The 27,297-nt window shown below is 30.3% G+C and overlaps 4 protein-coding genes across 5 annotated transcripts in view; 3 read left to right on the forward strand and 1 right to left on the reverse strand.

Moving 5' to 3' along the window:
• The window catches only part of LOC119681101 (myosin-VIIa), a 34,408-nt gene extending 26,875 nt beyond the window's left edge, over positions 1-7,533 (forward strand). For both annotated transcript variants that reach the window (XM_038094178.1, XM_038094179.1), the window contains 8 exons: positions 1,169-1,307; positions 1,388-1,792; positions 2,595-3,576; positions 4,560-4,858; positions 4,970-5,302; positions 5,399-5,809; positions 5,866-6,069; positions 7,276-7,533. In XM_038094178.1, the coding sequence (XP_037950106.1) occupies positions 1,169-1,307; positions 1,388-1,792; positions 2,595-3,576; positions 4,560-4,858; positions 4,970-5,302; positions 5,399-5,809; positions 5,866-6,069; positions 7,276-7,338 (2,836 nt within the window). In that variant the 3' untranslated portion in view covers positions 7,339-7,533. The remainder of the gene's footprint in view (positions 1-1,168; positions 1,308-1,387; positions 1,793-2,594; positions 3,577-4,559; positions 4,859-4,969; positions 5,303-5,398; positions 5,810-5,865; positions 6,070-7,275) is intronic.
• Positions 7,534-12,230: 4,697 nt separating this feature from the next.
• LOC119677427 (cytochrome c oxidase subunit NDUFA4) lies at positions 12,231-12,947 on the forward strand. Its single transcript, XM_038088768.1, has 3 exons — positions 12,231-12,355; positions 12,579-12,725; positions 12,786-12,947. The coding sequence occupies exons 1-3, from the start codon at positions 12,314-12,316 to the stop codon at positions 12,846-12,848; spliced, it is 252 nt and encodes an 83-aa protein (XP_037944696.1). The 5' UTR covers positions 12,231-12,313; the 3' UTR covers positions 12,849-12,947.
• A 2,275-nt stretch (positions 12,948-15,222) lies between these two features.
• Positions 15,223-22,765, reverse strand: LOC119677426 (equilibrative nucleoside transporter 1). The gene is made up of 11 exons (XM_038088767.1): positions 22,662-22,765; positions 21,967-22,143; positions 21,801-21,908; positions 18,068-18,198; positions 17,851-17,996; positions 17,469-17,614; positions 17,176-17,408; positions 15,890-16,061; positions 15,704-15,825; positions 15,469-15,644; positions 15,223-15,411 (listed from the first exon to the last, which is right to left on the reverse strand). The coding sequence occupies exons 2-11, from the start codon at positions 21,974-21,976 to the stop codon at positions 15,258-15,260; spliced, it is 1,398 nt and encodes a 465-aa protein (XP_037944695.1). The 5' UTR covers positions 21,977-22,143; positions 22,662-22,765; the 3' UTR covers positions 15,223-15,257.
• Positions 22,766-23,947: 1,182 nt separating this feature from the next.
• LOC119677425 lies at positions 23,948-27,297 on the forward strand. Its single transcript, XM_038088766.1, has 8 exons — positions 23,948-24,120; positions 24,176-24,392; positions 24,448-24,964; positions 25,017-25,196; positions 25,267-25,374; positions 25,440-25,584; positions 26,107-26,271; positions 26,332-27,297. Exons 1-8 carry the CDS (start codon positions 24,025-24,027, stop codon positions 27,163-27,165), a joined length of 2,262 nt encoding a protein of 753 aa, XP_037944694.1. The 5' UTR covers positions 23,948-24,024; the 3' UTR covers positions 27,166-27,297.

Below are 27,297 nucleotides of genomic sequence, written 5' to 3' on the forward strand. Positions count from 1 at the left end.
TTCATTCATTGAGTCTCTCTTCAGTTAAGGACCAGAAATTCGGTGACAACCATTCTTTGTTTTCACGCTTGATGGTGCCGCATTTATGTTTGGGACGTTAGATCGAGTCCTTTCTGCTCTTTTATCCAAAATGACGTTAGCAAAATGCTTACGTGTATTGTGGTATTTGAGTCGAGCAATGTAACACTTTTTTCGTTGGATGTCTGCGTTTGTGCTTTTCCTTAAAAGAAGCTTCATTTCTGCAAATAGCATGTAGTGAACGGAAGCTGTTTCGAAACTGTGCAGCACGCGGACATCTTGAAGAAGGTCAGGTTTTTCGTACTGATACAGAAGTGGTCTATCTGGCCTTCGATAACTGATCGGTTGTCTCTAGATCTCCAGGTGATTTTATGTACCCTCTTATGACGAAAGTATGAACCACCAACAACAAGATTATTTTTTGTGCAGATTTCTATTTACATATCGCCATTTCCGTTTTGAGCACCTACACCGTGTTTTCCCATTATCCGTTCGAAACCTTCGTTTTCGGGCATTTAGGTCTCCCATTAGGACTAAAATATCGTTGCTGTCTAGCGTACGATTTAGCTCGTCATAGAACATCTCTTTTTCTTGTTAATCAGATAATTCAGTGGGTGCATAGCACTGTACTATTGACAAGTTGCTAAAATTAGTGTTGAATTGTATGTGAGGGTCACTTTCGTTTCGCATTCCAGTGTAAACTATGCAGTGCTCCTGTGTGCTTGTAAAGTCGGCACATACGTTTCAAAGCAACTCACTTATTTCCACAATGACGACATTAGGACATGTAGCTTTCTCTGTTAGCCGTGCAAGCTCACCAACTTGATAGAATGAATTTAGATTCCATGCGGCAAATTGGGGGCAGGCAGTTGTCGTTATCAAGAGGTGGTTTTGGTTTGTTCTTCTATTTCTGTTTGTATTTGCAACGAGGTGAGTTCTCACCCACGGTAGGGGATTGGCCTAAGATAGCCTAGATTGGTGACAAGGCAGTGGTATGATTTTGAATTGCAAAAAAGAATTATTCAAATTATCTCGAAAAATTTTTAATTCTATCGTATAAATAAAAATAGTTTTATATTAAAACATAAAATATTTAACGAAAAAAATTGTCCACTGTAATTTATATAAATTTTTATGCGTTTTTGATAAGATACTTCGTTTCCTACCTTAAAAAAAATTTGGTAATTTTGGATGGAAAATTACGGCAATACGCGCAATGGTGTTTCGATAATTGCAAATGTACCAAAGTATCACCACGACTATATCCTCCATCTAGTGTTGAGGTTGCAGTAAGTTTTAATTTTGCATAATATAAATATATGTTTTATAATGAAGTTTACTAATTAATAAAATTCGAATATTATTCAAGGCTATGAGACGGCTGGGAACAATTGTGTGCCGGTTTTTTTTCTTAGATGGGCGAACTAAGGCTATTGATGTGCATCCTACAGACACTGCTGGTGATGCCATCCTAAAGTTAGCCGAGAAGCTTGGTTTAAGTAATACGGAAGGTTGGGCAATATTTCAATCAAGGCCAGATGGCGATGAACATATAAAATCTTATGATTACTTGTATGACATTATTGCGGCATGGGAGAGTAAACAAGTTAAATCACAAACTTCAGTAACAGCAAGACTTCAGAATAACAATAATTCACCGGCCGAAAATAGGTTTGTTTTTAAAAAACGTTTATTTAAAACCACACGCGAACTTTCTCAGGATCCAGTAGAAGTGAATATGCTTTATGCACAAGCTGTTTATAGTGTTGTTAGGGTAAGTAGAATTTAAATTTATTTATAGTTGTTTACATATTAGGGGTATACGCTTTGTTTTGCTCAGTCAGAGTTAATACCCCTATTAATTTTCAAGTATATTATTTATATATCTATCCATTAAATTATAAAACTCTTTTATAATTAAATGAAAATTGAACAGTGGTAAAAAGGTTGAATATCATTTTCTAAGCAATATGTTGAAAACCAGCCGTGGCAAATAAAATAACCAACATAACCGCAACTTGCTTCTTACATACCGTGTCTTATATATATCTCGGTTCGCAATTATGCGATTAGCAAATTCTTAACGGAAGTTGTGAGCATCATTTAGTCATTAAATTTGACTGATCGCCCTGCGACGTAAACACAACCACAGCTAGAACCCATCTTTTTTTTTCAAAAACGAAAAATATATTAGTTATCGCAAAATATAAACCAATAAACGAAAATAAACTGTTAAGTTTCAAAAAGGTTTGAAACTATTTGACTAAGTTTAAGTGGACCCTTATAACACATAGCATTCTATTACCTCTTAATATATGTAGTAGCAAAAAACCAATTTGAAATTTTTATATAAAAATGTTTAAGTTTTATTTAAAAAAGCGAATAATGAAATAACAAATCTCATCCGACTTTATTTTTTTTAATTAATAGCTATTATGGTTCCTGGAAATAATTTTAGACGGCAATTTCTTTATGTTTTGTAATAAGATCATAAATTATTTAAAAAATTTGTTTATTATTATATATTTTTCATATATTACTTTTGAAAACATTTTTTTACTGTATTATTCTTTTAGTGTGACGAATTTCCAGTTAGTGAAAAAGTTGCTCTTCAATTAGCAGGCCTGCAAGCTCAAGTAGCTTTGGGAGATCCATCAAATCAACCAAAACCTGATTTCTATTCCGATATTAACAATTTTCTTCCAGAGCGAATATCAAAAACAAGAGAGCGTCAATTTTGGATTCCAATATTGGCTCAAGCTCATAGACAATATGGAGCCTCTAGAAACGATTTAACAGCAAAAGTTTTATATCTGAGTTGTGTAATGCAATATCCGTTGTATGGCACAACTATGTTTAATGTTACATACAAAGGATATTGGACTTTTGGAAATAATATAATATTAGGAATAAATAGCGAAGGGATTCTGTTCATTCAACCAGATGATAAATTCGTGTTATATCATTTTAAATATACTGAAATTGAATCAATTATGTTAGATCCAAGTGATTCTTTTATTACGTTTACTGTTAATGGTGCTTCTGGACAACAAATACAAGACTCAAATTATCGATTAAAAACATTTTGCTCAACAGAAATTCAAAGGTGTTTCGTTTTTGAAACTGTGCAAAAAAATGAAATAGGTTCTTTAATAGTATCCTATTGTCCAGCATTATCAAACTGGATTTTGAATTGTGAAAGTTTGAAGAAAACGAAAGGAGTTACACCTGAAGATCGCTCACGATTATATCAAAATGTAATCTTATGTCGCCGACAACTTATTGATTTGGAAGTTGTAAAGAAGCCGCACGAAACTGGTGGATTTTTAAGAAATACTCTAAGAAGGTTGTCAAAACATAGGCTAGAAAAATTAAGAGCAGAACAAAGAAACAGCTTACAAGAACATGGCGAAACATATAAAGGTTTTTCACATTCTTTTTGGGCATTTAGTAGACAGCCACTACCACAATGCTTAAGTAAACTAAGTGATCAAGAAGAGTCAATAATGCTTCAAATATTTCAAACTATTCTAACCTATGCTGGCCTTGGAAATTCGGGTATGTTATTTGTTTTTACCATATTTTTTAAAGTTATTAACACGTTCAATATTTCTATTCGAATTCAATAGTTTTGGTTTGCACAATAAATTTTACAAAATAATTTCAAAAAAATGATGTTTCTGTATTGGTTTGACTTGTTGACTTTGGAAAATGATAAAAAAAATTTTTTTTAATATTAATATTTAATATTTCTCTGGGAGTCTTAATAAATTGAAACTAATTAAATCACCAACCAATTAAGTCACATTAACATTATGTAGCTTAAAAGATTTCTACAAGTTTCAGATTTAATTTGATATAAATTATTGCATGCAGTAAATTCATCAAAAAAAGTTATACAGTGTGATGTTTTGAGAAAAATCGAAATAACTATTTTTTGCAAATAACGGTAAAACACCACAAAAGAAAAAAAAATCATTATGATTTTCGATTCCTACAGAAACTTTCACTGTAGGTAGAATTTTGAAAAACAAAATTTTTAATAAACTAAGGTTAACAAATTACCAAAAAAAAGTTTTACCAAAACAAAATTTTAATATAAATCCAGAAGAAAATTTTAGTTAATTGACAAAATAAATTAAGATGCTATTGAAAACTTTTTTTTTTAAATAAGGTCTAATTGTCGATAACTTCCAATAAAATGTCCGAAATAATGGGTGCCAACGGTGAGCCCGTTTGGCAATAATGGTTGTATACCATTACGTTGTTTATATATTTCGTTATCAAATACGAAACACTGGTTCAGTAAATCCGAACACGTATTACTTAACATCTATTAGCTACAATCTAGCAATAGTAATAAATTAACAAATATTTAAGATCAAAAAAAAAATAAATGATATTTATTTCCATACGTTTTCTTCATTTCCATGATCTTAAGTGATGAAATATATACCAAATTTTATTGTAATAAACAAATTGATTCAAATATACAAATCCGGAAAAATTTATGGAAATATATTTTAATAATTTCTTTTCAGGTGAAGTTGTTCAAAAAGCAGAAAACGATCATATTATTATTTTACAGTCCATATTAGATAAATGTATGCGCAAAGAATCATTAATAAATGAATTATATCTTCAATTAATTAAACAAACTACGGATCACCCAGACCCTAACTCAAGAGTGAATTTACGTCATTGGGCTTTGTTATCATTGTGTTGTAGCATAATATTACCTCCTTTGAAATCTATACGTAAATATTTGATTGGACATCTTAAACGTTGTGGAAGTGATTATATTACAGAGGAAGGAAAATTCGCCAGCTTTGCTGAAAAGGTATCCGTCAACACCATAAATAGTTTAGTTACCATATATTATAGAAATTATAGATTATATTTTTAAATTTTATTGCTCATACTTTAATTTGCACTTCAAATTAAATTATAGTGCTTTTTTAAAACTCATGGTACAAGACGAAGGCAGTGGCCACCAAGTAGAGAAGAAATACTTTGCACAATTAACAGAAGACTTTGCTATGCTAGATTCAACTTTATGGATGGACAATTTTATTCAATAGAGTTTCATGCTAACTGCACTTCCTCTGAATTAATAAGTGTAATAAAAAAGAAGATTGGTTTGCAAGAGTCTTCTATGGGTTATGGTATATACGAAGTTCTTGGTAATTTTGAGAGAAGTTTACAACCTGATGAGAAAGTGACAGATGTTATGGCGAAGTGGGAAAGATATCGCACTGCTTCAATGCAAGCGCTCTTAAATGAAGTATGTATATGCTTGTTCATTGTACAGTTGAATCACAAACAATTTTTAACATATTGATTTGAATTTAAACTTTTTAATTTTTTTAAACAATTTCAGCCGAATAATGCAACAAACTATCGTTATCAGCAGCATATATTCTTATTTAAGAAACATCTATTTTTTGATGGATTTATCAATTTGAATGATCCTGTCGAGAAGGAGTTACTATATCACCAAATTCTTCACAATTTACGTAGCGAACGATTCCCAATAACTGAAATTGAAGCCATTATGATAACAGCATTACAAGCTCAATTAGAACATGGAGACTATGAGGAATTTAATATTGATTATAAAATCATTGCTAGTCATTGTTTGCCACCGAGATTTGTACCAAATATTCCCCATGACGCTGTAGCTATGCATCATCAAAGTCTTAGAGGAATGCTACCCGCAGAAACAAAAAAATCATTCCTTAACTTAATACAAAGTTGGCCGCTACATCGTTCTACTATATTTGATGTGATGGTAATAATGCTGTTATAAATATTTTTTTTTTAAATAATATTATAAATTTATTGCAGCAAACATTTACCTCTAACTGGCCCAGAGTTCTATGGCTTGCTGTCGATCAGAATGGAATTCATTTATTAGAGCATCGGTCTAGAAATGTTCTGTGCTCCCACTATTTTGACTCTATTATATCATATTCACCAAATGTAAATTCAATCATGATTATCACTGGGTCGGAAGTAAAACAATCAAAAGTTATACTTAGTACTTCACAGGTCTGTATTATTTAAATTTTTATATCAAGATATATATAGGTTCGTTTATATTCTGAATGAATGGTATACTATTAAATTTATTAATATTAGTATTTATTAGAGTACCTTGTGATCAAAAAATAACATTAATTTTTAATTTTAGAATTTCCGCGCTTATCCAATCGGTAAATTTTTTTGTACATATTCTGTCAAAGTTCGAACGATTAGTTTTTGTTTGGCGTCTATACAAAGAAGTCGAAAAATGTTCGTGAGGCGTTTTTTACCTTATGGCCTCTATGGTCTCAAAACGCATTCCTCGCAATGGCAATTTGAGTCAGGCAAAGAGGAAAAAGTCACACGGGGCCATATCTGGAGAGTACGGTGTTGATGATATTGGTGGAGTTTTTGGCCAAAAACTGCAGCTTTATTTGAATGAAATTCAGCTTTTTTGCCAGATAAGCGACGCGTTTTAAACCCAAAACATCAGTGTTCAGCCGATCCATATGAGATGCCCAACAACACTGTAATCTCTCTAATCGATTCACAACGATTTCACAACACGATCTGCTTCGCCGATTCAATGTTTTCTTCAGTAACAGAAGTTGTTGGGCGGCCAGGGATCTCATCATGGTCCAAGCTTGTATGATTGCTTTGAACCTTTTACACCATTCGTATATTCGTGGTTGCGACACACACAAATCACCAAAGGCCTTTTTTAACATTTTTTAACAGTTTCGGCACACTTGAATCCGTTTGCAACACAAAATTTGATGCACGTACGTTGTTCTAATTTCTAAAACTAATCGTACGATATGCATTAAACTTTGACAGAATGCGTATAATAGTGTTGTCAGCGTGAAAATAAAAAAATTTACCGATTGGATAAGCGCGGGAATTCAAAAATAGGTCTCTCGTTCTTTTTTGATCAGAACGTATGTTCACTTATTTGTTTTAAAGAAAATTAATAAGCATGATTGTTGAGCTAAACTTGAATAAGACATTACGGATTGTAGTTAGGCAATGCATGTTGGCTGCCAAGATCACTTTAGAAACAAAAATATGGTTGAGAAATATTGCAATTGTAATATGAAATGTATGCAAAGCTGTAAATGAAATATTTGATTTTTTGTTTTTTATTTATGAATCTAAAATATATATATATTTTAATTTAAAATTTATATATTTATGTTATAATTTAAATTAAATGATTCTTTTGTTATTTTTCAGGCTTTTCAAATTGCAACACTAATAAAGGAATATTTAGAACTTCTGAAAAATAAACCGAAGTAATCGGCATAAAAGCTAAATATACATTTATTAACTTAATCAATGTGTTCATAACCAAAAAGTGTATTTCTTATTTATAAAGTATGCACTTAAAAGCTTTTTGATAAAAAAATTTTGTTTAAATTAGTAATATTAATATTACTAACAATTTATTAGTAATTACGTGTTAACTGTCTATTTTGTATCGATTAAAAATACTCAAACGCTGAGAATTATTTGTTATTATTCTTAGTTATATAAAAATATATAAATCAAATGTTAACTTAATACAAACATTAAAAATTAAACATAGATATGTTATTAAAAATGTTGTTTCCCTTTTAGAAAATATTATAGGGGTTTTCTATTATAAAAGATTATTCAACGAATGGTTTCTCTAAACCGTTAAATTGTAGCGCCAGTTAAGAGAAGGTAAGGTAATCATAACAAGTTATATTATTAGATTATCATTATCATAAGATTTTATTATCACAGTTTCTTGTATTCTCCAGCATTATAGTTCAAACTTTTCTGTGTTCCGAATTTAGTTGGCTTTATGACTTTTAATACATAAGGATATATCTTTATTTTTGCTGTATAGATTTGCTAGGAGACTTAAATAAGTAGGACATATTTTTAAATGACGGTAATAAAAGTGGTTTCGCTCGCAAATAGTCTCGTGATATTTTTATTCACATGTAACATATACCGTTGGGTTAGACTAATAGGTGGATTATACCGGTATACTATGTAATAATATCTAGTTATTGACCTGTCATGCAATATTTTTTTATTATCGTTAAATTCCTCACAGATTCAGTAATGAAAAACATTAAATTCTATGCCTCTATGCTGGGAAGAGGTTTCAGATATTACCCTTTGCTCGACTTCCAGCACATTAGCGATCAATGACTCTCCAGTCTCAGCCAGGAACTCCTTCTCTGATCATAGATTCATCATGTTTGTGATAGATATTCCCACAGTAGCTAAGCAATCTCAACGTAATCCGAGGAAGGCAAACTGGGATACTTTCAAGTCATTGCAAAATCAACATAATCCCCGCTCCAATTAACTCAATTAGAAAATTAGAGTGTAGAGTCAACTCTTTTACAAATAACATTATTTCTACCTTTGAAGCGTCGTGCCCTGCTCGTATGTGAAGAAATGTAGGCCAGCATGGTGGAACGAGAAGCTCTCTTTGCTCCGCCGGAATACACGGAAAGCTTTCAACGAGAGCTATCGTTCAGTCAACTCTGGTGAGACTATACAGGCAGTGGTATCTTCTAGAAGGATCAAATAAGCTATAGATTCCTTTTCTCCGTACATAAGTTCGGGCCCCGACCTAGTCTTACCAATTATGTTACAATCTCTGGGAGATGTAGCTGTAAATTGGCTGTCCACGATTTTCTGCAGCTGCCTTTCACTTAACCATGTCCCCAGCGCTTGGAGATAAGTTAGAGTAGTTTTTATTCCAATGGCAGGTAGAACAGGTCACAGTACGGCCAAAGGTTATAGACCCATCAGCCTTACTTCATTCTTACTTTAAACTATGAAAAGACTAATCGATGCTTACCTCAGATCATTACATAGTTTCGCTAAACTATCGAGTGCTCAACATGCATATTTCAAATTGAAGTCCACGAAAACGGCACTACATGAGGTAGTTACCGTGGTGGAGAAATCTCTTGGATGTAAACAATTTACTTTAGCCGCCTTCTTTGATATAGAAGGTGCTTTTAATAACGTCAGTGTGGAAGTAATTCAGGAGGCTCTCAGCGAAATGAGCATCCCGGCCTGTATCTCTTGCTGGATTGAATCAATGCTTGGGTTCAGAATCATCAATGCTAAGATAGGCAATCTAAGCATTAAGAAATGCTTCAGGAAAGGTACACCACAAGGGGAAGTGTTATCTCCCTTATTATGGATTTTAACAATGAACTCACTGCTTCTAAGGCTTAACCAGGGTGGAATCAAAGCAGTGGCGTATGCGGATGATGTTGTCCTTTTGGAAACAGGTGTGTTCCCTTCGGTGCTGACTAACATCATGGGAGGCGCTTTTCAGAACCTTAGTAAATGGGCCTTAAAGTGTGATGTAGGTGTCAATCCTTCTAAGACAGAACTGTTATTGTTTACTAACAAATATAAAATTGCAAATTTTCAATTGCCAAGATTAAGTGGCCAAAGATTAACTCTTTCGCACAAAGTTAAGTATCTAGGAGTAATTCTGGACGGAAATCTTAACAGGAAAGGCAACATTGACGAAAGAATTCGCAAAGCTCGTGTGGCATTCTATGCGTGCAAAAGGATGTACGGTAAGAACTGGGGATTGCAGCCCAAAGTGATTCTCTGGCTGTACACAGCCATCGTTCAACCAATTCTAACTTATAGATGTCTGGTGTGGTGGCTTTCGTTGAACAAACAGTACATTGTTCAAAGACTAACTAGAATGCAAAGATCTACTTGTGTGGGAGATACGGGGGCTCTAAAATCATGCTCCACCAGTGCGCTCAATGTCATTAACTTAACTTGCTACCCATTGATATTTACATCAAGCAAGTTGCTACACTAAGCGCGCAGAGGCTTAAACATCTAAACTGTTGGCGCTCGATTGCTTTAGGACGGGTCTAAAATGGATGAGGGCGTTGCAACCGGAATCTTTTCTACGGACCTAATGATTAGTAAAGTATACCATCTTTCAGATTCCACCGCAATATTTCAGGCTGAAGTGATTGCCATCCTTAGGGTAAGTGTTTTTACTTTAAACAGACAGCTATTAAAGTCATATCAGCAGTCTGTTTGTCATCGAAATTAGTGCAAGAATGTAATACGGCGTTTACATTGGCCGAAAATGGCTCATTTTGGTCAAAAATCGAAAATGAGTAACGAATGGCTCATTCTTGCATATAAAATTTCAAGCACAAAAATGAGCAATTTTCTCACATTCTGTATGAATGACGTTCGAATGCATTCCACATACGTTCCAAATGCAAAGGAATCCATTGAACATACCCTAAATGAAAGCTCTTCATGGCATTTTGACAGTTTGAAAAAGCTGTTTTTAACATATTTACAAAAAAAGGTAAACAAATGTTTGGTGGTTGCATTTTCTTGAAAACGATGCACTGCTTTTTAGAACTTTTACTTCCCAAAAAGTAATTAATCGAAGTTAAAAATATGTTTTAAGTTTCTAATGTAAGGTTTGAAGGCATATTTAACCTTCATGCAAAATTTTTTTGGCACAGGCCAAAAATCAAATCAACATGCAAGTTGAAAAATCAGCTGTTGAAATGAGAACAAATGAAATAGAACGAATGTAAACACTTTCAAATGGCTCATTCAAAATGAGCCATTTTCGGCCAATGTAAACGCCATATAAGGAAGTTATCAATGAACTAATATGGCGTTTACATTGGCCGAAAATGGCTCATTTTGGTCAAAAATCGAAAATGAGTAACGAATGGCTCATTCTTGCATATAAAATTTCAAGCACGAAAATTAGCAATTTTCTCACATTCTGTATGAAAGCCGTTCGAATGCATTCCACATATGTTCCAAATGCAAAGGAATCCATTGAACATACCCTAAATGAAAGCTCTTCATGGCATTTTGACAGTTTGAAAAACTGTTTTTAACATATTTACAAAAAAAGGTAAACAAATGTTTGGTGGTTGCATTTTCTTGAAAACGATGCACTGCTTTTTAGAACTTTTACTTCCCAAAAAGTAATTACATGCAACATGCAAGTTGAAAAATCAGCTGTTGAAATGAGAACAAATGAAATACAACGAATGTAAACACTTTCAAATGACTCATTCAAAATGAGCCATTTTCGGCCAATGTAAACGCCATATAAGCGAAAGGTCCAAGGTAACTCTAGTCTGAGTTCCCGAGCATTCGCATATTGTGGGAAATGAGCGTGCTGACGAGCTTGCTAAACTAGCCGCCTCTTCCACGGGTACACCTATTTCGAACCCTGCCCCTGTCAGCTATGGTCGTAGGCTGATTTATGACCATTACTTGCGTCAGGCAAATAGTGGACCCTTACCGCCTCAGCAGCCAGGTCAAGGGCTACGTGGCCAATCTATTCCAAATATAGAACCTCTAACTTAATCTGTAGAAACAAATCTGAGGTATCTAGGATATTTGTTTTTACAGGACACTGGTCCATAGAACGGCATGGAACTAGGCTCGGCCTACCCTGTGGTACTTCTTATAGTGCGTGTTTACCAGCTCTTGAGGAAATGACAGCAGAACACCAGATGTGTCTTTGTCCAGATCTGACCAGAACTAGATTTAAGTTTCTAGGGCCTCCTTTTTCAATTCACTTATCGATATCAGCATTAGCCAGCATCAGCATTAGCCAGATTCTTGCCTTTGTTAATACCTCTGACTGGTTCTAGTTTGACCTTCTATTTACTACCTACTATTACAAGATTTTTGTGGATTCAAAACGGCTTTCCTTTTTCTTTTAGCTAATTGAGGAGGATTCGTCCACCTTAACTAACTAACTAAAATGTTTGGCCAGTATACAATTACTGGCCTAGATAGAGAAAATAGTGTTTTGCGTACATTTCGGCTAGTATAGGCCAGCAACTTGCTGTTTTTTGCTATACTTGCGAGCCACCGAAAACACATATTTTCACATATCAATGCTATACTGACATTTGACGTAACATTTGTATTTTCACTTATAAATTCACTTATTAAATATAAATTTATTATTTGCAAACAAAGTTCAAAATACATCAGCTATTTTATGTTAATGCGAATGTTCTGTAATTTTATAAAAAAAATCAGAGAATAAATAAAGTTTTGCTTCAGTGGGCGCATTGCCTGTTGAGCAGCAAGATTGAGCAGCTGGGTGTATAGTTAAGAAAAATATTTGTTTTAATGTTACATAAATGATATCGATAAATTTAAACTACTGAATGAAAAAATTATATCACAAACGTTTTATAACTTTGATAAGTGAGAGGTTTTCTTAAAAATAAAAGTAAAAATGCAAGGCCTTGGTCTTCAAAGTATCAAAAAAAATCCTGCGGTATGGTTGTTTATAAATATTTGTTATATATACAAAAACTTTTTTTCTAAGCATATTTGCCATTTCATGTGCATTAAGGTTATATAAAAGTGTTTTTTGGTGACGTTATTTAAACTCCCTAAATAATTCATAAAGAAGCTTATGTATATTTAGTTAAATTAAAAAATATGATATTTTGTATTAAGAACAGGCAGTTTTTGCAATAATTTGTATTTATTTACAGTTGATTCCGCTCTACGTTTGTGTTGCTGCAGGAGCAATCGGTGCTGTGTACTATACAGCTCGCTTAGCAACTAGGAATCCTGATGTAACATGGAATCGTAATTCTAATCCAGAACCTTGGCAAGAATATAAAGATAAACAGTACAAGGTAAATATTTTAAATAAATGTCGAACAATTCGTAAACTTCAATATACATATACTTTACAGTTCTATTCACCTATAAGGGATTACAACAAATCACATAGCCCAGCTCCTAAATACGAAGAATAAATTTAAATATGATAATTTAAATAGAATTATTAGTTTAATAACATTGTAACTCATCTTGAAAAAAACTTTTCTGTAATAGATAGTTACAAATATATTATGGCTCGAAAATATTTGTTTATGACTCGTCTTCTGAAAATATATTAGGGACTCCAGCAGTATCCCTTCGAATGAATCATTGAACTCTGCAATTTTAAGAAATCTATAAGCGAAAATGCTTATTACTACTCAGAAAAATAAATATCATTGGGGACCTAAGTGCATAGAATTCCTTGGAGCAGTTAATATACTATAAGTAGTTACAGCTTTTTTGTTTATAATTATAAATTTAATTGTTTATAATTAATGTACGCAAAAAAACAGCACTATTTTCTCTATGTAGACCAGTAGTTGTTTACTGGTCTATCACTTCGGCCAATGTCTCGCTTAGCGAATATAAACCAACACTTTGCCACACTTGCAAACCACCGAAAACGCCTATTACTGTTATGACACATGTATTAATATCTCGCTATATGTATAGATATATTTGGGAATGTCTTTAAAACATTTAGAGCTTAAGAAATGATACGGTTAAATTTTACAATCATTAAAGAATGAACTTTGGTTCTAGGCAAAACAGACATTATTTTTATAGCATTTAATCAGAGATAATTAGTATACTGAAGCAAATGTGCTATATTGTCTGTGCCATAACAAGTCTGCTATAAATCAATCCACATATAGAAGTTTAACCAACAGTGCTTCAATGGACGCTGTAATAAATCCAGATTGGCAGGTGACACTAAATTTTTTATTATAAGCTTGGAACAATAAAAAATTGTGCACACATACATAACACAAGCGGCTATACTATTTAAACATGTTCGACTGGCAATCTAGTTGTTTATGATTTATTTTCGGATGTTTAACTTGATTAGAGCATTCTACACCCATATATTCTGACGATATGAAACTAAGATTTTCTACCTTAAGATCTTTTTCCACGCAACAGTCTAGAAGAACTACCGCTTAATGTTGTAGTAGCCTGTAGGTATCTATGAAGCATGAAAGAAATAGCAACTACGAATGCATGCTTTAGGATACGTTTGGGTAAAGGAAGCGTGAAATAGGAGGATATTGTTTGGAAACAAGAGTGAATTATAAATACGTTCGATATTAATTCAAGCTAATCTAGATCGAAGCAAAAAAAACCCACCCACAGAGAAGCCATTTCAATAGAACGGGGCTAAAAATCAATTAGACTTAAATTGGTGAGCTAGGACAGTTCTTGTTGCACGGGGAAATCAGCGCTTGTCAAGAAGCTATTAAGTGGAGGCCTATTAAGAGCTTTGTTACTATTTACTCATTGTATTGAAGAGGAATCTGCATCTGTACGTGGCTGTTAGTCCACATTTATATTTCACCTTGATGTTGTCTCCATTGCAATAGGTTTTAAGGTATACATAATACGAAAAAAGGGTACAACGGATGCATATTGGAGGAGGGCTCTACTGAACATGTTTTCATTGTATAGCACGCAATTATATATTGCTGCTTAATAGTAAGCATTATGGATTCCGCATGATGGTCAATTTGCGACAAATGATGACAGGCGGTCCAAACCGCAAAACTGTTTTGTCTTGCTTGGGTATTATTCTATTGTCTTTTGCAGGGTTGTTGGATCCATATATAGGACAGTAAGGTTTATCTTTACCCATACGCAACCTGTGCGACATTATTGCGAGACTGCAGCCGACAGCAGCTTGCCGTGCACATGAGAGGAAAACACCAACATACGGTATAAAAAAAGAACCCAACTTTTTGTTTTGGTAGTAGTGAATATTCTGACTTCACCAATGTCAAGGAGAAAAGTTAAATATACTGTTCGGGAAGTGATGTGGCTGGCAGAAGATTTTGTTATTGTTAACTAAAGGTTTCTATAGCCAAGGAATGAAGTTATATGTGGAGGTATACATTTGTATTGTTGCACAATGTTGTGGGGTCCTGATTCTTAGCTAGAATTGTGCAGTTGTCGTCCTAAAAAGGGGTATACTATCACAATTACCACCAGCACATTTATAAGTTATCCACAACAATTAGGGTAAATGACAATGGCTAACATAATTGCTGAATAATCTGTTTTCAGTAACAAAATCGGGCATCAGCGACGACAACTCACCTTAAAGGTATCACCTTAAAGGTCGAACAATTGATTTAGAGACCTTTTCCACTGTTGCGCATATGAGTATACCTGATTACATATATTGCACTTGATCGTATTAACTAATAAATTCAATTTTATTTGAGATGTGAGTATACTAAAAAGCATAGTCTAAAATGACACCACTGCATACATCTTTACATTGCCATTTATTATTAATAGTAACCAAGTTTCAACGTAGTCTTCTAATTAGACATATTTAAATTTTATTAAAAAGACAAATTTGCTACTAAAACAGGAAATACAAATGAAAATAAAACTCCAGTAAATATTCCTGTAATTAGCATAGCTGCAGCAAACATTCCTGCTGTCAATTGATATTTCGAAGGCACTGTTTGCGGTGCATACATCATACCAAGCGAACTAAAATATATACTTTATTAATTGAATTTGTCTTATGAAGTGATTAGTACAATTTACCTCAAATATCCGGAACTAAACGACATTGTAATTGCAATAAACCAATATATCCATTCATTAGTTATAAACACGGGTAGTACACGAACAACTCCTTTTGGTAGGTAATTACAGAATACAAATAAAGGCAAGAATACAGCTCGTAATACAACAGGTACTACCAAATATTTAGAGCTTGGCTAAAATTATTTATATGTTTTTTCTTTCTTAAAGCAAATAATCAGTTCTCATAAATTACCCATTTGACCCATGAAGTACAGAGACTTCCCAGCATAGCAAATAAATTAAATGTTAAAAAACACGTTATTGACGTAAAAAGTTCTGATGGAATGAAGAAATCAGTGTTAACAAGTCGAATGTCTGTAATTAACAATATTTTTCTTAAAAATATGTTATTAATATTTAATTTCAGTATTGTAATTACCTGAGTGTATTGCAGGAAACACCGATAATGTTACAAAAAATGTGAAAAATATATTAAAAAGTTGAGGTCCCGCAAGTTTAAAAACTGTCCAGTACGGGATTTTTCCAACACTAACGTTAGATTTTTTGTTTGCATCTTTTTCACGTAAAGATTCATAGTATCTATAGAATTTCTGAAAAAATGAAATAAAAGTTATAAATTTCTAGGAAAAATTTAAATCTAAAATAATATATTATTCCGAATATTTGGTATGGTTCTTGTATATTAATAAAAGCAGATAGAAGATAGATAGAAGCATAAAAAACAACAAATAGTACAACTATTTGGTAATAAAGAAGAATTCAGATGTCCTAAAATTCGCAATGGAAGTACAGTCAAACTTCCATAACTCGAAGTACCATTTTGCAAAGAAAATGTTCGACTTATGGAGACTTCGAGTTAGAGATTTTTTTTTTATTTTTGAAAGAAATTAGAATTACATTTTAAGATATTTATTTATTTATTTGAGATCAAATACAGCACAGAAGTTATAGTGAAGTAAATTATTCAGAAATTAGGGCTTGGAATTTTAATTTCTTTTTCTTATTTTTGGTAAAAAGAGATTCCAATTTATTCCAAGCCTTATAGTGATCATCAGTTGGAGTATCATTTGTTTGTAAATAAAAATTCAGAATTTTAAATGAGTCTTCTGAGCTTAAAATCGGATCCACTGATACAGAGCTATAACGATCTATATTATCGTCATCTATAGGAAAACTTGATGTACAAATTTCATTGTCAAGCTCAATATAATAGTTAAGAGATAAGTTATTTTGTTTACTTTAAACCACGCTCCCAGCGACTGGCATTTGCACAAAAAAGCAACGTAAGAAAAAAAATATTAAACATTTGGTTTGGAAAATTGATTCATACTTAAAATAAAAATTTGATTTATGAATACACTTTCCCACATTTCTATTGGCACATAACATAGATCGTTTGTTTTGCTACTCTTTACGATAAAATTACCGTTATTGCGACTGTTTTTTGAACACATGCCATGAAAGTTCGCAGAAATATTGTGCATTGAATGTTATAAATAAAACAATAAAGTATGTTTCTAATAAATTGATTTTTTCGGAAAATATTTTCAAACAAAGTTTTTTTACTGCCTGCTTGTAGACTTATGACTCCGACTGTAAGTGTTTATGAACTCAAAGCTCTAAATAGTTTTTTGCAATTTTGTCGTAAATAATTTTGCAATGTGAAACGGCTATAAGAATTTAAAAGACATAAATTATACTTACATTTAATGGCAGTGCAAAATATGTGTCAAAACATACAAGTAAAACCAACATCGCTGTTATGAAATAGTAAATTGCTCCTGTTTTAAGTGATGAAAACATATATGAACTACAAATTTGCATAATTGTAGCAAAAAGACCGCTTATATTAGACCCTAACACAACTGCTCCAGTATATTTAATAGGAAGTGTTGCTACCATGCCATAAATTGTATTTTGATATATACCATTTGCCACTGCAGAAGAAATAAAATTTAGAAATCAAAAACTTAAATATTTATGTGTTTCTAACTTACTATTTAAAATGATAACAGTTATCATTGTAATATAAAAGAATGTACCAGGCCAACTGGCCGTATCCAGCATAGCAAGCACAACCGTTATAATAAACAACACTATTTCTACTAATATGCTGTACACAATACGTTTAGTTAAGTCTCCACTAAATAAATTAAATATTGTAAATTTACTAACAGATCCTTATTTTGAATTTTTATATAAAGAAGTAATGATCCAAAGTATTCTAAAGTATTAAAATTTTCATCTCATCTTGGTAACATTTTTAGTTTTACATTATATCATAGTTTAAATATTTTAAAACCAATTTTAAAATTAAACAAACAAAAAAATTAAAAGTTGAAAAATTTTGCTTTTTAATACAAACTTAATATTGATTACCCTAAATTGACGAAAACGTTTAACCAGTTAAAAATAAGATTTGGGATTTGTGATGCAAAACTTATATATTGCATAAAATTAGAAGCATAAACGGTATGAGTTGTATTTGTTCCATTGTGTGTACTTAATTTATAATCGACGAAATACTACAGAAATAAAAAAAACCAAAAAATGTTTAAATATTTTACATATTCAATAATGATTTTATAATGCATACACTTTTAGCTGTAATAAACATATTCCAAGGCGTTAATGTACCCAGACCATGAATAATAAAAATAAAAAATACAATCTTCCATTTGTCAATTGGAGGTTTGAGGAACTGCGTTGCCTTTGTAATTGTCATACCTAAAAATAAATATTAAATAAATAATTGAATTATAATTTGATTTATACTACTTGTTAATCACAATTATATTAATTTTTACAACTTCAAACTGAACTTAAAAAATTTTATTGTTCTCACAAGTAAATACTTACTCTTTAAACTAAATTCTTAATAACTAAAAGTTTATAAAAAAAATTAATTTCGAATGACACATATAGGGATATTCTATAAAGTGTAAATCACGAATTTTTATTTACAATAAAAATTAACTACAATCAATGGGTAAAAACTTTCAATGCGCAAGCATATAAATATAGAAATGCAATTATTCTTTTGAGAACCTTAAATATTTTATTCTATGTATCTCAAATTAAATATAAAAATTTTTAAATATTAATATATTTTAAATTAGTATCTAAAATATAAAAATAAAAAATTTCATTAAACACCAGATACCTCTATTAAAATGTACAAATAAGAGAACAGTAATTATTTGTTACAATTTGTATTAAGAATAATTGTTTTTATCTAACACAATTAATGTTTGCATTTTTTCTAAAACGTATACAGCATAATCTATTAAATCCTTTATTTTGTTTATTTTGTTTTATATTATACATTATTCTCTAATAAATTTCATTTATTTAAGAACGTGCCAAATTTTTTGACTTTCAAAAATGAAACCTTAAACAATATAGCCATAATAACAATTACAGCAATAATTTATATAATACAAAAAATTAAAATTATTTTAATAAATATAAAAATAATGTAAAGTTTATAACCAACACATGAAAATCATTATTATAAATAAAAAAAACTTAAAATAACCTTCACAAAATAGTTATGTTGCATATGAATTATTTTTATTTACATATTAAATTTAATTTTGGTTTAATTTTAAATTTAGTTTTCATGGTAAAAGTCAAATTCTTCAATTATTTGGTATTATTGTCATCTATTAATCTACTTTATTTCTTTAGATTCAATTAACTCAAAAACTAAAAATAAACTTATCGATAATCTTTCTTAAAACAAGACACGCATTCATCATGTGATGATGATTCAGAATATATAAATATATATACAGTTTATATCAATTTTTGTCAACCCAAAATATAATGTGGACCAGAAAAATATTCAACACGGTTAAAATATACACTCGCCAACACCCAGGGTCATTAAAGAGTATCAAGAAATATTATATTACTCATAAATGACGCTGTTTGACAGCATTATTTATTAGAATAATATATATGAGAAAATAATACCGTAAATTTATAAACGACAATTAACAGATATGATAATTTCGCTAATAGTTCATCATACAAATTAAATTAATATGTAATTTTGTTTTAAATTTTTGAGTCGTTACGTCAAAAATGTTTTAAAGTCAGTTTTTTGTATCTCTACACGTGATACACAAAATAAAACGTGCGAAAAGTTAAAATATCAATATATATATATATATAATATTTATTCTCAATAATATAAAAAGTATTAGTCTGCAACAACAATAACAATCACATCATATTTTTCCCATTCATAAATATACAACAGAATGTACATAAGCGTTATTTTATGCAAAAAAAAAAAAAACATTTTAAACTTATTATGAAAGTTGCACACTAGACCGAAATTTTAAAATCCAGGTGTTCACCTAAAGAAAGTCAGTACTGTTAGCAGTAAGATGCCAGTATTCTACTCTGTTAAAATCGAAACTTTCGGTATAATTTTTGTTGAGATTAACTTTAATTTAAGCTCTTCAAAAATTATTTATATAATTATTGATAGGTTTAACAAATGAAGTATATGGTTTTCTAATAACCATAACCATTACCAATAATAACAAAATATATATTTTTTAATTTTTGGAGAATATGTTGGCATATCAAAAACAATATTTGTATCTATGACTAATAGGTTAAATTAGTGGTGGATACATTGAATAGAAAACAGAATTAAACATTCAAAATCGTTAATACAGTCAAACTTCCATAACTCGATCTTCTATAATTCGTATTTTCTATAACTCGAACGAAAAACAGTGCACCAAGGTTCTAGAGAGCAAATTACAAATTCTGCTTCTATAACTCGAATTTCTCTATAACTCGAACAAAAATTTTGTTCCGTGCCCACAGTAATATGGGAAAGTGCATTCTATAAGTTGAATTTTGTTTTAAGTATGAATCGATTATACGATTATTAAACGATTATTTTGAACTTGACAATGAAATTTGTATGTCAAGCTTTCCTACAGACGACGACATTATTGAGCACTATAGCTCTAAATTACTGAATCCAATTCTAAGCACAACGGAAAGTAATGATGAGAGTTCGGTGGATGCAATTGTTTATCAGCCTTCCAAGAATGAAGTAGCAGACTCATTCAAAATTCTGAATTTATATTTGCAAACGAATGATACTACAACTGATGATTACCCTAATTTCTGAATAATTTACTTCACTATAGCTTCTGTGCTTTATTTCATTGCAAATAAATAAATATTTAAGATATAATGTGATTCTAGTTTCTTTCAAATATAAAAAAATTCTCTAATTTGAAGTTTCCATAACTCGAACCTCTTCTTTGCAAAATTGGACTTCGAGTTATGGAAATTTGACTGTATATGCAACTAATTAAAGCGATTATGTATGTTGATACATAATTTATTTTAATACGCAACATAATACATAACATTTAAAATGTGCATCACTATCGCAGTTCGATTAATAGTTATAATCTAAATTTTATACTCAAATAAAATTAAAATATATATTAAAAAACTATCTATCTAACATATACATAAGAAAGAACATATAAATAATGTAACAAATAATGCCTCTACAAACAAAGTAGTATTGAAATTTAACAATATTAAAAATAAAAATATGATTAATTAATTTAATTATTCTACAGCTGGTTTATGATTTCGTTCTAATATAAGCACAGCAAGTAAATTTGTTAATAAAAAAAAACTTTCACAGCAAAGTAACAAATCTCCAGAAAAATGTGCGAACATAAAAGTCAAGTACGGCTTCGGTCAGGTGCGGTGACTCTGATTTTTAAATTTGGCAGAACACGAGTTCAATTCCTGGTACTTGCAGTTTCAAAAAATTATTAACGATTAATTAAATACAAGAATTATATGCAAGACCACTGATGATAAGTATTTGGCAATACTTGAAACAACTGTATGGTCAAAAATTCAATTAATTAAAATAACATAAAATATATTTTTGTTAATGTAGTTCACTACTGTTCGAAAATCCTCTTTAAAAAACTGTCCAAATTGATCACATATACTTGCGAATGACGAAGAAAAATCATATTTGAGTATATATAACAAAATAAGGATATAGTCAAGCGATTTCTATTATTTTAAAAAATCTTCAAGATACGCTCTTTAGTATATATAAAACATTTTATTTGTCTATTACGAAAGCTAAGACTCATTTGTATTGAAACAGACAGACAGACAGATAGACAATGTAGAATGATATCTATTTTACTGCGTTAAAAAGATATTAACAAACTTAATTAAACATTATTGTAATTACTATGAATGATATTAAAATAATGAATTAATTCTTTATACGAAAATGGCAAATTTATACAAACCTTTGTTATTGGGTTCATCATTAGAAAACCTCCGTCCATCCCAGGAAGGTGTAAGCACCACCGGTTTTTGGGTTGAAAGAAATGGTAAACTCTCCCCTTCATGCTTATCTAAATCAAGTACATTAAGATCTTCATTTATTTTGTTAACTTATATTTTTCTACTTACAATTTTTCATTGTTTTAAAACTTTCGAATAGCTACAACGAAGTGTACAAAATTGAAATAATTGTAAAAAATTTAGATTTCACTTAAATCTTAAGTAGCTATTATTATCAATTTCAATATCAACAATTGTAAAATTTTGATTTCACTTAAGATTAGCTGTAGCTATCGATGTCTATATCTGTAATACAAGGAAAAATCACATGGTAATTGATTCTGTTATCAAATTAATATTGGGTAGTAACGCGCACAAGTAGCTAGTTAACTCTTCTCGCTGTTTTGTAAGAATACTTCATACTCTTATTGGTCAAGTGCATGTGAACATTTGAAATTCATTACTTCATATTAAAATTTTTATATAAATTAATATTTACATTTTTGTTTTAAACCCTTATAAAATAATAACCAGAATTTTATGTGCATATAATCTCTTTTTAGTATGTACATTATATCAAAACAACTCTAACATAATTTTTTATACCGTATGCATTTCAAGATAACAAATATATATATATATATATATATATATATATGTACATATATATTATATCTATACAAATAAAACAATTATCAAATTAGGTTTGGCACCAAAATACATAATATAAGCAAATTGGAACATACTATTTATACACATTGTATACGTAATATATAAAACATGTTAATTTTAATACTTTAATATTTAAGTACTTTAGTGAATACCTAATATTGTCCAATCTTTGTGTTCTACTCAATTTAATTAATACTATTTTTCTGAAGCTTTTTTTTATGTTATTAAACTGTATAAATTCGGTAGCAAAATAAATGTTTCACGTGCGCCGAGATATCTTCGCCGTTAAATTCAATGTTGAATTGAAACGAATGGTCCCGCATAAAACATGTCGAAATAGTAAATTTACAAAAATTCCTAAATATTTAGTATTATTCCTCTACCGATAATTAAGGAAAAAACAAATACATCAACTGAAAGCTGAACCCACATGTATTGATTGAGCAATAAGCCACTAAGTGCTGAAAAATTAAAAAAAAAATTTAAATAAAAAATTGTTTAGGTAGATAGACTTAATTTGTATAAAATTTTTCACCAATACAGAATATTGAGACCAAATAGCATTGACAGATGAGTTTACAAATGATCATTAATACTATAGGAGTATTTAGATGTTCGTGGTTAACTCGGTATTCTGTGATAAAATTACAAACGTTTGAACGGTGCTTTTACCGTAGCTGATGTTTTACCGAATACTGACAAACATTATCAAACCTACATCAGACTGCATTCGTTAACTCGATATAAATGAAATTACGATAGTTACATATATCATCTCAATTTTTTTTTCAAATGTTTGTATTAATGTTTTGCCGGTTTTATTACCATATTCTTTTTAAAAAAACTTTCTTAAGACAAAATAAAGGAGTACTTGAGATTCATGCTAAATAAAGCAGTATCTGGTTACAGCAAACTAAAATGATCATATTAAAAAAGTTGTTAGTATCCTGACAGACAGTACTAATTATTATTAAAATTAATCATGAATCAGCTGATTAGTTAATATACGTCTTTTATTAGTCTTTAGTTGTCTAAAAAGCGAAGGCAAACCGCTTGTCTCCGTCCACGCATGTCTGTATAGTATTATTAATGTTATCATTCGATATCAAAATTAGTCTACATTGGATGGACTTTAGTAGAATTTTAATATTCGATTATTTTGAAATATATATGCATGAAATTCTTCTTCTTATTCTAAATTACTTCATATATAAATTAGTTATAAATTAGTTAGATTCACATATATGCTGTAAAATATTGTAGTCTTTATTGTAGCTACATTGTTTTTAGAAAAAATGTCAAAAATTTTCAAGTTTCGATGTAGATATATATATATATATATATATATATATATATATGTGAGCATAATAAACTTCTATCATAATTTTTGTTGATATTTTTGGTTTATAAAATATAAAATTTTACCACTGTAATATTTGTTCCATTCCATGTGTTTCATTGTTTCACACACGTGCAGCATGTTTCCAGTAAAAAGATTTATGTTTTGTGGCAAACATGACCGGGGTGAACGTTGATTTAAAAAGACTCAAATCATTTAAGGAAGATGTATTGCAGACTTATTTGGATGTATTTGAGGATACTCCGCTTTCCGTAAATAAAATTAAATTATTAGAATAAAAATACGAATTTATAAGTATTTGTTTAGAATATGCAGCATGCAGATTTGGTTATACGGCAGATAACATCACTTCTATCCGATAAAAGTACACGTTTGCTTGGGATGCGTTGTCTTCAAAAGGTTTTAAATCAGTTCACTGCAGAAATGCTTGAACCAAAAGCTATGTTATGGACATCATTAATTTTGAAAGATCTATCCTCTCACGAATTTCCGGCCAACGTAGATATTGGATTTGCTGTAATAGGTAAAATAGTTTAAACATAATGTTAATAACGATATATTCAAATATTTTTATAAAGGTATGATTGCCACTGGAATGAAACAATCATCAGACCTGTCAAAGTCTTTCGGCAGTAATTATATTGGAAGTATTCTAGAAACTTGTTCAAAAGTTTCATCACAAAATTACTTGTCTTCTTTAAGATGTTTAGAAATCTGCCTGCGATTATATCCTGAATATAGCGGTCCACATAAAGAACTTGTGCAAAAATACGTTAGTAACTTTATGGATATGACTAACAAAAAATTAACTATACAAAGTGGAAAATGTACACTTCTTTTACAACAAGTTCGTGCCAGAAATGTAAATAACTTCAATCTAAAGACTCAATGGAAGAATTATCAACTGAATTTATTGAAATCGTTACAAGTGGTTATTAATCTAATAAATCCAAGTAATTTAAATGTTGGTGCTATATATCTTGATGAAGAATCTTTTGCACCAAAATTAAAATTAAGTGCAGAACCAATACAACGCAGTATTGAAATTTTTACCCGTTTCAGCAATTTAGCAAATTATTTTGTTATAGCTTTAAGGTGACATGATCGTAATTGAAATAATTATTTTAATTTAAATATCTCTCTTTAGTGAACCATATCCCACCGAAAAACCTGTTATGGTAAAAAAGGTTTTTGATTTAATAGATGCTGGATTAGTTACTGGTTTTAAAGTTCTTCAAAATAATGCGATGTCCGAAAATTTCTTAAAAATTTTGTTGCCTGAAATTTTTTTAAAACTGATACAAGTCCTCGAGTCATTAATTAAAATGTAAATATCCATATTATTTTATTGTATGAAGTAAGGCTTTGCTTTACATATTTTTATCATTTCAAAATAGATTACAAGGTCATCTCAAAGTTTATTATCATAAAGTGTTTGAGATATTCTCCAGCATTTTAAAAGTAACATCTAATGAAAAGGAAACTTTAAATTGCGAACGATTCAAGTATGTATATTTTTAGCAAAGATGTTTACTTTAATGGTTATTACAAACTTTCGTTGATAATATAGGTCTGTGCGAGTAAAGATTTACAATGTCATTTCTGGTTGGTGTTCTATGTTTGGGAATGGAAGCCGTTGTGAAGTAATTGCACATACTGTAATTGAAAATATTTTTAAAGATGTGATCCCGATGCAATTCGAAACTCTGATAAAAGTAAGTATTAAAATTTTATTGAAATATATTTTTTGATTTATAAAATCAAATATAATAAGTCTGTTGTGATGTTTACTCCTCAACCATTTGGTATTTGTTTCGAATCTCGTTAACCTTCATTCTCTCGGTTATTATGTATTGAACATACGCGATTAACGCGATTAACATTGAATACTTACGCAGAATGTACTTAACGTTCTTTTTCAGTTCAAATGTAGCTTTTGCAAGTTTCATAGCTCTTTGTGCATCTACCAATTAGATAGTATGATACCGTGTTTCAGAATAGATATAGATAAAATAGAATAGATTTCTCTATTAATTCTGGTGTATGTATTTCGATGTTCAATCTTTTATATCTTTATCTTCATTCAAATTTGAGTTGTTTACAACTTGTCCTGCATCATCGACATTTAGTCAGGATTGCTATAGTGTAATTGCAATGCTAAATACATATGTATTCTAATATTTATGTGTAAAAACATTGATTTTATTTTATTTTTTTTTTTTTTTGTATATTTTTAGGTAACAAGCAGTTCATCCAAAGCAAAAAATACTCAACAACATAAACAAAATAATGACAATTTAAACACAAAAAAAGGTCACATTGAACTTTGTATAAGTGCATTGCGTTGTTTGGAGCAAATATTATTTTCATCCTCAAACTTTCTTGAACTGGATACATTTAAGGTATATTAATTATTGTATTAATATGTATATATTTGTCTAACACTATAGTTCCCTATCTAGGCTGTACAACTACATATTTTAAATACTTGTGCGAAATTTTATGAGCTGCCATTTAAACATAATAATGTATATTCAAATTGGACGTGTCGTTATGAAATGTGTAATGTTTTAAAAACTATGTTTGTAATGGCACATCCATTATATCCACCACCAACGGAAATGGTATTTCATATTTTAAAAAACGCTTTTATTAAAGATGATTCCCAAAAAGTTCGAAACTACTGTGGTGAAATTTTAATGAATTTTGAAAGAATTGTACATCCACAAAAGGAAAGTTTAGCTTTTACAGATGTAGGAGATCGAAACTCAAAACTAATACTACATAATGAATTCGTATCAGCGAGGGCAGATAATATAAACACAAAATCTTATTTCCACAAATCTACTATGACAGAAAGTAACAATGATTTGGAAAGTGATTTTCTAAATAATGAAGCTAATACAACAAGTTTTGAAACAAATTCTGATATTCAAAAACTTACCACAAGAGAAAACAACATAGATTTGACAAGTGATGCACTAAATAATGATGAAGACAAAAATATGACTCTGAATAAATTAAATGCCGTTAAAGACTTCTCGATTGAGTCCAATCAGGGTGAAATTCCTAATGTTAATACTAATGAAGTTGAAAATCTTGATCAAACAGTTCAAAATATAAGTTTTATTCCTGTACAAACTAGAAAAATTGACTCTCCTAATAACGATACCAAAAGAATTAAATTGCAAAGTAATGATACAAGTATAAGCAAAGATACATTTAACACTATAATTGAAGATGATAACTGCAGTTTAGACTCTATTGAAGCAGCCTTTGTAGACGAATTAAATTAATTAAACAGCATCTTTTTATTTATTTCATGTTAAATAATTGTAATATCTTAATAAACCTAAATATTTTTCTCTGTACTTATAAAGTAATGTCATTGTCACACATTTGTCTTACAAGCAAATGAGATCATGTCG

The sequence above is a fragment of the Teleopsis dalmanni genome, chromosome 2, assembly GCF_002237135.1.
Source record: "Teleopsis dalmanni isolate 2A chromosome 2, ASM223713v2, whole genome shotgun sequence".
Lineage (NCBI taxonomy): Eukaryota > Metazoa > Arthropoda > Insecta > Diptera > Diopsidae > Teleopsis > Teleopsis dalmanni.